The following is a 12,308-nucleotide window of genomic DNA, read 5'->3' as shown; positions in this document are numbered from 1 at the left end:
GAGAAAAGTCTGACCGGAGGAGAGTGAGTGGTTAATCTTATATATATCAGATACCAAGCAGGCACAATAATCTGGCCAAGAGGACTGGAAGTTACCGACATCAAGACCAGAAAACTGCTCATAATGTATGGAGCACTCCACCCAAGATCCAACATCTAAAGGCTGTATGCCAGCCAGAAAGGGGGGGGGGGGGGGGGTCTGTATAGTGTAAGATCCACCACACAGGTGAAAACATCCAGAAATACATCCAATCAAAGTACACGTTTTGCATGGAATTGCTTGGTTAGCATTAAGTGTCATGAGGCTGGCCTAATGTCTATTGGTAAAACTGCTATGCATATAAAGTTATGCATATAAAGTGCTATGCATATACACTGAATTGAAATAAATTGAATAATTAAATTGACCAAATTTATTTTTCATGCCTTGGGACCCTTTTTTCAGTCGTTCTCTTGAACTATATTAGTCTTCTTCTCTCGTACTCACTGTTTCTGCTCTCAGTGGTGAGGAAGTGACTCAGTGGTACAGGAACTACAAACTACGCCCAAGCTCCATTCTGAAGTCATTCTGTTAAGGTCATTAGAGGGTCATTTTTATGCCTGTAACTAAAAGAGGCAACTAACATATGAGGTTATATTCATGTGCACATTTTTTTTTTGGCTAGATAAAAATGTAGTTTGTGACTAGTAATATATTAATAAATTGAACACTTATTACTTTTATAATTTTCAGTGACTTGAAATAATGAGGTAAATAAATAATTTGGTAAATAAACTTTGGGAGAAGCAAGTTCAGATGATTCCTTTATTCCCTGTTAATGTACTCTGTACATTACAGAACTGCCACATCACTATTACATGGATACAAAATACAAAAACAATGAAAGAATACACTTTTGGGTATATTTTCAACTACAAACATTTTATTTTTGAATACTAAAACAACAGTAAACAATTTGTTGCTAAATTAAGTCCAGACATTTGCAGAATTAAATCCAGAAAGAAAAAAAAAAGTTGAAACTAACATTTTCTAATGAATTATATATTTAAATATGCAAAATTTTGGTCTGTAACTTTTTAGATTTAAAATGGATGTTTATATAATTAAAGCAGGTTTATGTTTGTAATGGTTAGCTGTAAGGAGGTGGACGCAAATGCGGAGAAGATCAAGATTTATTAGGTGCAAATCAAAATTCAGGGTCGTCAGAGCAGTCCAGGGTCATTGAGCCAATACACAGAGTACAGGGATGCATGATAAACACACAGTAAACAGGGGAAGCAGGCTATACAGAGACTAGGAAGAAATCGGAGGCTAAGAAACAATAAGGCTAGGAAAAACAGTCAGACTAGGATACACGGAGTACAAACTTATGGGCATACAGATACAGGCTTTCCAACACATTCAGTCATTCAACCATCAAATGAACAGCAAAGACAGAGGGCACAAGACAGGGTTTAAATACATGAACTTAACAAGACTAGAAACAAGGAATAGGTGAATGTAATGACAAGCATGGAAAATCAAACAAGTGGTGGAGAAAACGAAACTAAGGAATGGAACCAAAAAAATACATAAGACAGGGAAACCATGGAACATGGAAGCTAGGAGGGACCAACTGTCACAATGGTTTACACTTTTTCAATACTAATTGCAATTATTCCAGTCTTGTGAGGTGTTTGAGAGTGGCATATTCTGTAACAGATTTTTCCTCACTGCAGGTGACTGTTGGATTACTGGGAGAATCTGGATTCCTCTTGAAAGTCACAGTGGCATAAATGAGGCCTTGGTCTTTGGGTAGTTGTGAATGGAGATCTTCATCAGGACTGTTAGTGGGTGGTGAAGACCTCACAGGTCCAGCAGTGTGTGAGTCAGAGTGGTGGAGAACCTGAGACTGGACAAGAACACAATCAATTCACTTATAGATGTGGAGGCACAGTTTAAGTCATGTGTCTGAAAAGGAGCTTGGTAACATGCAGGCCCTTAAAATGACATACACAGGTCCTCCACTCTGAGGGCTTTGGAGTATGGTGTAAAGTGTCTGTTTCTCAGGTATAAACTGGCTGTGTCTCAGGTGTAAAGTGGCTGTGTCTGAGGGACGTGCATGTTCGCCCCCACTGGTAATAAATGAATGTTGTTCTTTGTGCTAGTACACATCTGATGCTGAGCAAATGGTAATTGAATCAGGCACTCAGGAATGCCCAGATTAGGAATTCAATATATGATGATATGTAGACATGCTGACATTCAGACATGAGGACATTGAGACATGAGCACATGTAGACATGATGACATGCAGGCATGCTAACATAGACGTGATGACATAGACATGCTGACATGTAGAAATGATGACGTAGACATACTGAGTTGTAGACATGATGACATGTAGACATGCTGACATATAGTCATGCTGACATGTCTTACTGCTTAGTTATACCCTCATTTAAGTAGAGGCACATATAAGAACCACAATTCATACTCTGGAATAAAATCTACCCCCTTCAGACCTCTTACCTGGAGCACTGGGTTTTCACACACACACACACACACACACACACACACACACACACACACACACACACACACACACACAGAGGTACTCACTGGTTTGTGGTCTTTAGGCCTCCTTCTGCTTGAATCTGTGCTTGTAACAAATAAAAGGCAAACCGTGTTATCTTGTAGCAACTGTCACAGGTAACTGCAAGTTTGTGTGTGCATGTTTTACTTTGCATATTGTTGACTTTGTAGAACATCATTGCTAATCCTGCCATCAACAGCAGAGCCATACAGACAGACACAGTGATGATGATGATCATGATGATTATGTAGAAACCTGGAGACACATCAGGATAGAAAATAGAAACATCAGGAGCACACACGCGCGCGCGCACACACACACACACACACACACACACACACACACACACACACCCCTTACCCATGTTTAGCCCTCACTGATACACAACAGGGCCACTGGTCAAGCTCTGCTCTTGTAAAGGCCTCTGTGTTGGTGCAGTAATGCCATGTTGTAAAGAAAGTGTATTAGAACCTGTAGCATCCTGGTACCAACCCACTGAAACCCTGCTTGCTTATATTTAACAGGGATGTGGCATGAATCATTATTAATGAGAAATTATTAAAAAAACCTTCATCAGATGTGACTGCTATTGGTGCTGGCGATATGGTCCCAGATGTTGGTGCTGGTGACATGGTTCCAGCTGCTGCTGTTGCATTCATAACTGTGCTGAGGCTTTCTGGTGATGGTTATTGCATAGAAATATATATTTCTTTTATTAGTTTAAAACATGAAAAACTCATAATAACTGAATATTCATTATATTTTAAATTAGGGATTACTCTAATGCATTAAACCTACCTCACATTGCTTTTTGTAAAGCCCAATATTTTAAACATTTTTTCAATTTTTATTTTTATTTTTATTTTTATTTTTTTGGGGGGGGGGATTATAAAAGTTTTAGTTTAATTATAATTGATAGTATAAATATTCATTGTTAAATATTCACTATAAAAGTAAATAAACATAGAATTAAATGTCCTACTAGTGACATGTAGCTGAATCTCTGTGAAGAGGGAGTCATAGCTGACTGATTCCCCTCCATGTTTCACTCCACAGTAAAAACTCCTCCATCAGACTCTCTCACATCACTGGTGGTCACACTGAGAACTTTAGCACTTTTGTCATCAGACATGGAGAATCTGCCTCTAGAAGACATGGTTTCAGTATTAAGGATCTCCTAAAGGTCATCCAGTTTGAGGAATATCTTGTAGTATGTTTCAAACCTCCCTGGATAGTTGCATCTTAAAGTGACTGTCTGTTCCAGACATGCCTTTGTTGATTTCAGGCCCATACAAGTGTCTGTCAGCCATATAGGAAACAAGGATCTGTCAATGGTACTGCGAACCGTTAATCTATAAAATTCTAAATATACTAAATATATGAATATGAATAAACCCTGAAGCTAACAGACACAATATTAATTTAACATACTCAGTGGATTTAATTTAACATACTCAGTGCAGACTATTTATCATATAACTATCTGGAACCAACGTAGTGCTAAAAATATTTTTACTTTTAGTGATAAAATAAACACATACATTTTATCACCATTCTGAACTTTCATGTATCCTCCTCTCGTTGTCCACTTCAAATCTGTACACTCCTGCATCCTGTGGATTTAGCTCTCTGATCAACACTGTGAACTGTCCTTTTCTCTTCCTATATGTATCATGTACCTCTCCTCATAAATGACAATGGACTTGGTGTCTACGTAAATTATGTACTGGCAGCCAGTTTGTCCCATCCTACAAATGCTTGCAGTATTATGAGAACACTGAATGATGATGCTTCCTCCTGAGTAGCCAATCACATCAGAGTAGCCAATCACATCAGTCACCCCCTGCCATTCAGAAGAAAAGGTGTAACTCAGTGACAAGTGGGCTAGGCCTTGAAGCTTCATTATGTACAGTATACCTGTAGGACAAGTATGTAGAAGTGATTGTTCTCCTCCAAATGTGTTCAGCTGTTCTACAAGCATGCCTGAACAGTAGCTCGAAAAAGAGTAGGTGCTACCTAGACATGTTGGAGAGACAGTAGTTGAAAAAGGGGCAGGTGCTATCTAGAAGTGTTGGAACAGTTGAAAGGGGGCAAATTCCAGATAGACGTTGTGGTAGTAAAATTATATCGTATGCAGAAACATATGGATGGTCCAGAATAAACTGGTTTCAGTGTCAACCAGTCAGGAGGCCTCTTTGACAGGCCTCTAGGGCCCTCAGTCGAGGGGGGAGCCTTGGTTCAAGGACAGGACATCCCAGCCAAGCACAGGAAGAAACAATATGGACACCAATGGAAGAACCAATATGGGCATCCATGATATAGAATAGGATCGTCTTTTTTAAAAAATAGAAGTAGTTCAGATTGAACATAATGGTACCAAGAACTGGTTAGTGTAAGTATTGAATATCAATTTGCATACATTGAATACTGTATGGTTTGGAGAACAATGGTGGAACCTGGACACGTATTATGAAAAAATAAAAATGGTTATGTAAGGGTCCTTGAAGAAAATGTATAAAAGGTGTGCCCACCTAAGACTGTTAGACATTCTCCAGACAATGCCTCGTTTGTAACATTGAGCTCAGAATAAAGACCAGACCAGCAATTCCAGCAATTAAATTAATTCCAGAGTATGCATCTTAATTTCTTTTTAGTGTGTATTGAGTAAACAGTCTTGAACTTAAGAAGATCTAGGAACAACATTAATTGGTGGCCCGTACCACGGGGATCAATTGGATCAATTGGCAACGGACCTATGCCGTCGGCAGTACAAAGCACCATCTGACGGATGACCCAAAGCTGCACTGTTCTGTGACCAGGGTCTGAATCCACGTGCACGCACTATCAAAGGTAAGCAGAATACCTGTTAAAAAATTTTGCACAGGTGGTATTCAGACCTTGTCCACAGAGCTTTTAGTCGGGTCTTGGGGGAATTAAGGGTGCAGACTAGGAACTGAAGGAGTGAGAATTGTCTATTAAAAATATAAAAATAACAAAAAAAGGAGTAAAAGTTAGAAAATCAGCTCGTAAAAGTGGAAATGGTTTCACACACACACACACACACACACACACACACACACACACACAAAAAAAAAAACTTACTATAAAGGGAAATAGTGAGAAAAAAATGGTTTAATAAAAATTATGAAGTAAAGAAAAATGTGCAGTGAATAAAGAGAATAAAGAGAGATAAAGAGAATAAAGAGAGATAAAGAGCTCCAGAGAAAAAAGCGCTGAAGAGATGAATGTTAAAAGTTGTGTTTGTTCCAGTTTGTCTAAATGTGGGCACAACGAGTGAGGTAAACAAAATGTGCAGAGAAGAAAGAGAATACAAGAAGAAAAGAATAAAGAGAAAACAAAGAGAAGAATAATAGAGCTTGTGAGTGAAATAGCTCTAAGTGATAAATGCTAAATGTTTTGTCCGTGAAAACTGTTTGTCTTGATGTGACCATCGCAAGTTAATAGATTACCAACAATAATATACTGTATGACACATACCACCATAATAGATTTTCTGGGTTATAATTTAGATCATTTTGGTATGGTTGTATAAGGAGGAAGGCACTAATTTAACAAAGGAAGTGAATGGATAGGCAGATAGATCTGTTTAAACGTCATTAATAACATCTAATTATAAAATGCGTGCACGGAAAATATATGGCCGTGGTTTTAGTAATAAAAATAATATAAAGTAAATGATAGAGGATATAGTATTTAAAATCGGTATCAGTTACAGCAGTGGAGAGCATACATATGAGGGACAAATTAAAATAGCAATAGGAGAAGGGTAGAGTTAAAATATTACAGGATAATACATTTAACCAGAGCGAGTGACGGTTAATAGAATTTTGGAAGAGTGAATATATAATTTACCCAAGTAAGTTCTGGCAACGTCAATAAGTTAATAAGCAGTTAAATCCAACAAAATAACTTAGAATCGAGGAAATAGATTTTTGGCTAAAATAGTCATATGTAGAGCTATTTGTTATGTGGGATGCAGGGAGTACAAATGCATTTTTGGCTTGAGAAAATATATAAAAACTCTGCAGGTGTGGAGTGTCAGCAATCGTTAGAGTTAATAAATCCTAAATTGTAGCAGTTGACTAATGGCATAAATTGGATGAAGCTGAGGTTATATTTCCTCATCTTAGGTTAAGGGAAAGAATAAGGAGGATTTGGATGTTTGACTGCAGTTGTTGTTTAGCCAAGTGCCTGTAAGAGCAACAGTTGGACTGGAGCGGTTACCGTGGGGACCAATTGAACCACTGCCAGTGCTGGATGATGGGAGGCAGTGTAGAGGGTTAGAGATTTTTATAATGATAGACAAGAGACAGGTTTATTGGGATAGAGGTCTGGCCATATTCACCATATTGGTGAACAGAATTAACTCATTGAACTCAGAGAATTGGAAGCAGACAACTGTGCAGAAAGCTACAACTGTCAGAAAAATAATTGCTGTGTTAAACCGGAGTGAGGAGGTCGTGCTCAATCCCAAGAGTCTTCAGAGAGAAAAAGGTCAAGGCACATACCAGTTTGGGTTAGAACAAAGACTGGTTTGAGAATAACTGGTTGTTGAAAATGACTGTTTGAAATATGACTGTTTACAGAGAAAATTGTTCAATATTTGTTTCCAAAAGAAAATAAATTGTGGACATGTGAGAGAGCAGAGGCAGGTTGCCTGGTTGTGGTTGCCTGGTTGAAGGAGGGTAACACAAAGAAAGGATCAACTGGTAAAAAAGATCAAAGCTGATCCTAATTTGTAGGCTGCTGTACTACATCATTTTAGTCAGGCAGGGGCGAGATGAGAAGTAGAGTTGAGGATACAGCATCTGTTCACTTGACTGACACTGATAAAGGAGGTTTATTTAAATATGGTGCTGTAGTGAATTAGTGGAGGATAACAAGGATGGCTTATCATGATGGAAGGGTGGCTCAGATATACCAGACTTCAGAAAAACTGTGGGAAGAGGAAACAAATTAAAGCTTCTGGATGGTGTAAAAACACCATCATGTGTCAGGGCAGCATGAAAATAGAAAAAGTGATTTTCGATATGCTGTGAAAAAAGAACCATTGTATAAAATACCAAGACCTAATCGAGAGCTAGATGCTGTTATGACATGCACACATAATGCTTATGAAGTGATTGGTGAACAAGAACGCTGATTATAAGGCATGATACATATGATGTATCATGCTTTACTTGCCCCAGATCTAACAAAGATCATACTAGAGGTTCACTCACAATGGACCCCATAGTGACACACAGCAAGTGAGGAGCATAAGTGAATGATTTAAATGTACGCAGCAAGTATAAATGTTGGGAATTGCAAGTATAGTAATGTTTTTTGTTTTACCAGGGAGTTGCTGTAGGCTTTGTGCTGATACACAGAGGAGTGTAAGGGGGCCGTACTTCAGGGCTAGGAGAATGAAAGAATGAAAGAGAATGAATCACTCTTATGAAAAAAATGGAACAACATGACTAAAGAAAAAAAAAAAACAGTGGCCAATGAGAGCATATTTTGATGAAGAAACCTGCCGAATAGTTAAACACTTTATAGAACAAAGAAAAAGTAAAAACCAGTGACGTGAACTGACAATACTGCAAGCATTTGAAAAACATGCAAGACAAGTAAAAGAAAAATAACTGGATTACAAGAAGAATAGTGAAACAGAGGAAAGCTATGGACAACATCTTCAAACAGCAAAAGAGAGACCACCGCCCCATGCCCCAAAACAAAAGAAAACAACAAAAATGTATCCACTGCTAGCAACAAGAGAATGGACTGAGGCAGCACATAGTGGTCTTTCCAGGCCAGTGACTTGAAGTGTCACTCATCAGACACCACCTGAGGCCACCTACAGACAGTGAGGATTCTGAACAAGAGTCTTGAGGTAAACAGTCTTGAGATAAACTCTGGTAAACAGTCATTCAGACTCCAACATAAATAACACAGTAAGGGTGTGAGCCTAGCGCTGCCAATACTATCTCCATTAAACATCCTGCGATGATTAAACTACAGGTACATCAAGAACTAACGAGTCAATCATAAAGTTTTAAAGGGACATTAATGGACAGCACATTGCTTCTTTTGATTTTTATTTGTACTGTAATTATATCTACTATTTGGTTTTCACACAGAAGGAACCCAGTTGATTGTGATAACATGTCAGGCTGTGATCTCACTGTTATAGTGGGCTTAAATCATATGAGTATTCTTACCTACACCAACCAGACAGGTGCCCAGATGTATGTACGTTGTAAACGCAGTGTTGCCTCCTCCATGCAAAATATGCTCACAACTTTGTGGGACCAAAGATATATACTGCATTTAAATATCCAGATAATGAATGGTTATCATATGTTAGTTACACTGCTCGTACCATGACAAACGATAATTGCATTGCATGGGCTAAAGAGAAAATCAAGCCAATCATTTCGCCTCTTCCTTTCAACTCCTCCACATGCGTTAGGGGAACGGCATGCACCTTCTGGTGTCCGATGTATAAAAGTTGCACTCGTTATGCTTCAATAAGTAGGCCTGAATAGGTATAGGTATAATCGTATCCTTTCACCCATCCCATGTCATACTGTCGGATGTAATGAAACTGACATTAAGGCAGAATGGTTAAATACTACAATATTTCCAGATTGTTTTTATAGTACGGGAGGAACAGATCCGAAAATTGGAAATTTTTCAGGGAAGTGTGAAAAGATTTGGATTTCAGATCATGCCCCCAGCTGTGTGAATGGTATAAATGGTACCCCCAAGTATTTTGATAGTGCAACTGGTAAAATTACATACTCGAGAATTTTGCCTAGTCATGCCCAAATCACCACTTCTTGGGATGATATAGTGGTTCCTGATGTTTATTGGGTATGTGAAGATTATATGTGACCCTAGCAGCCAAATGGACAGGTTTATGCGCCCGAGTTATGCTAATAGTGCCATGTTCTATGACTCCAGTACTGGAATCAGCATTAACAGAAACTCATCATTATGCTCACCAAATACATCATCACATTGAAAAATGTGCTGTAGTACCAGGAAGTTTCAATGATTAATACACCTTGATGCTATTGGAGTTCCTAGGTGGGGTTCCAAATAAATTCAAGGCCAGGGATCAAATTGCAGTGGGATTTCAACACTTTTCTGGTGGGTTACGATAAATAAAAATGTAGATTGGATAAATTACAGAAATTATAACCAGCAGCATTTCATTAATTACACTCATGATGCACTAACAGCCATAGCAGAGCAATCAGAGGCTACTTCACTAATGACCTGGCAAAAAAAGTATGGCTTTGGATATGTTATTAGCAGAAAAGGGAGGTGTTTGTGTTCTGCTTGGTCAATCCTGCTGTACCTTCATTCCAAATAACACAGCCCCGAATGGTTCTATTACTATAGCATCAATGAGCTTTTAACACTCTGAAGGTCTTGCCGTATCAGCAGCAGGTGAAATACAGTATCTTACCTTTGATCAGGTAAAGGGTAAGGATAAGGATCTTCATTCTGAGCTAAAGTTTATAGAAACACTAATCCACTGTTTTCAAATGTTTGCAGAATTACTTTATCCAGAAAAAAATTCTGATCATCTTTCTAATTTGTAGGAGTGTGTGTGGGTCCACCTTCTGTTCTCTCTGGTGTAGGTGTTTCCTCATTCTCTGTTTTGTGTCAGAACTCACAGACCCTCCCTCCAGCATCAATGACAAACATAAAATGTTAAGGAAGTGCATTATGGGGTCAAAAGTGAAATGTGACAAGCCATTAGAATAGCATGGCCGTTAGAACAGGTGGTAGTAGCACAAATCTTTACACTTTGTTCCGGTATCATATATGTCGTATATGCCATTTGATCAGAATTATATGCCGTATATATGAATATGATATATGAAATAATATCAGCCCCCGCCCCATCTATTCCAGTGATACCAGTACAACTGTAGAGTAACTATTGTAATGAATGTGCGTTATAGCATTGTACTATACAAAAGTACATATTTTTTAATAATCATATAAATCATTCTATAAACTAACTGGCTTCCATTTCGTGCCCCATGCCTCCAAAGCACTCCTCTGTCAGCTTCTCTCACATCACTAATGCTCAGAAATGAAGACTCCACCCACATGAGTCCCTATGGTGTAGATCACCTTGGCAACAGAGGGAACAGGGTGTTTATGAAGTAGCTGTGTCATTTAGGTAGAGCTGTTCGTCTCTTCTGAGTAACCCGTCACTGCCTTTGGCAGGAAACAGTCATTCATACAAAGTAAATTAATAAAACTGATTGTTTGTCATCAGGTCTCCCAGACCTTTCAGTGAATTCAGAGCTGTATGTGGGCTAAAATAAGGACTAACTGGACTGAATTTGTAATGTAAAGGATTTCCTCTTCTCACACAGGAATTCTATTTTTATAGCTGCTGCTTTATTGACTTTAAATCAAACATTAATAACTGCTAATCAAGACATAATTGTTATCCAAACAATATTTCAGGGCTATATAAATATAAATTCCCATAAAGAATTTTAAAAGTTTCTCACTTCTGATTACTTTTAGTTTAACATAATTATTCAATGCTCCAGACTCTGCACACTGATACACCTTTTTAAGGTCAATTTATTTGTCATGGTGTGACTTAAGTCTTGATTGACATAAAGTTACTTATTCTAAACACAAATATGTAGTGAAATATCTTACTCAGATCCTTCAGAAACAATTTGTATTGTTTAACTTTTTTTCCCCTTTTAGTTAGAAAGTGTTCCTCTCTCTCTCTCTCTCTCTCTCTCTCTCTCTCTCTCTCTCTCTCTCTCTCTCTCTCTCTCTGTGTGTGTGTGTGTGTGTGTCGGGGGGGTGGGCTTTCCATGAACCACGTACACACACACACACACACACACACACACACACACACTTACAATTTAATCAGTGAAAAGGATCAGAAAAAAATGCTTAATCACATAAAGCATGCACTTTCATACTGCTGTCTAAAAAAGCAGAAACTGTCCTTCCTGTTGTATGGTTGTAAGTATTAGTAAGTATTAGTACATTTATATGTAAAGAACCATTAAAGCCAAAGTGCTCTACACAGCTGATCAATAAAACTTAAATTGCACAACATAGACATAAAGCACAACATATACATAAATGTACAAATGATCTACAGAGTTAAAAAAGCGAACCATTAAAAACAAGGGACACTGTGGGCAAAGATCTCACATCCCTTTATAAGGCTGAGTCTGGGTTTAGATCATTACAGGCTCTGGTAAAGTGAAACTATGCTGATGTTTGGCTTTCTTCATTCATCTTTTTCAGATTCACCATCAGCCTGAAATCAAAGGGACATGCTTACAGAATAACTTGTCATACAAAGACATTACACAAACCTCTCAGACATGGCTATTGACCATAAATGTAGAGTAGTCCTCGAGTAGTCCTCTTATATACATGCCGTTACACACTTTAATTAAGCATTATACGTGTAGCACTTCATACAATAGACATTTTACAAAGGACATGAAAAAGAGTAAAGCAATGGAACATAAGAGATAACCAGCAACTTCAGCAATTAAATCAGCAATTAAATCATCTAGTGCTGTTACTTAGCAACAAGAGGTCAGCAGAAGGATATATATGAATTGTGAAATAATGGTGCTGTTATCAGATATGACAGTTATTTGGAGGACTTTTTAACTGTATGGGTCGAACTTAGTGTTGTATTAAGTGGAACAAAATT

General features: G+C 38.0%; 1 protein-coding gene across 3 annotated transcripts; it reads right to left on the bottom strand.

Moving 5' to 3' along the window:
- Nucleotides 1-809: 809 nt before the first annotated feature.
- On the bottom strand, nucleotides 810-10,205 carry LOC145652063 (uncharacterized). 3 transcript variants are annotated; one of them, XM_081701428.1, is made up of 6 exons: nucleotides 10,053-10,205; nucleotides 7,931-7,993; nucleotides 3,144-3,251; nucleotides 2,723-2,830; nucleotides 2,602-2,636; nucleotides 810-1,891 (listed from the first exon to the last, which is right to left on the bottom strand). In XM_081701428.1, the coding sequence occupies exons 1-6, from the start codon at nucleotides 10,087-10,089 to the stop codon at nucleotides 1,655-1,657; spliced, it is 588 nt and encodes a 195-aa protein (XP_081557554.1). In that variant the 5' UTR covers nucleotides 10,090-10,205; the 3' UTR covers nucleotides 810-1,654. The 3 variants fall into 3 exon arrangements, with proteins under 3 accessions (XP_081557554.1, XP_081557556.1, XP_081557555.1); XM_081701430.1 differs by lacking the exon at nucleotides 3,144-3,251; XM_081701429.1 differs by lacking the exon at nucleotides 7,931-7,993.
- Nucleotides 10,206-12,308: the final 2,103 nt, after the last annotated feature.

This window comes from Electrophorus electricus, chromosome 18 (genome assembly GCF_041902795.1).
Source record: "Electrophorus electricus isolate QZ-2024a chromosome 18, ASM4190279v1, whole genome shotgun sequence".
Classification (NCBI taxonomy): domain Eukaryota; kingdom Metazoa; phylum Chordata; class Actinopteri; order Gymnotiformes; family Gymnotidae; genus Electrophorus; species Electrophorus electricus.
This window is presented reverse-complemented; position numbering and strand designations above follow the sequence as displayed.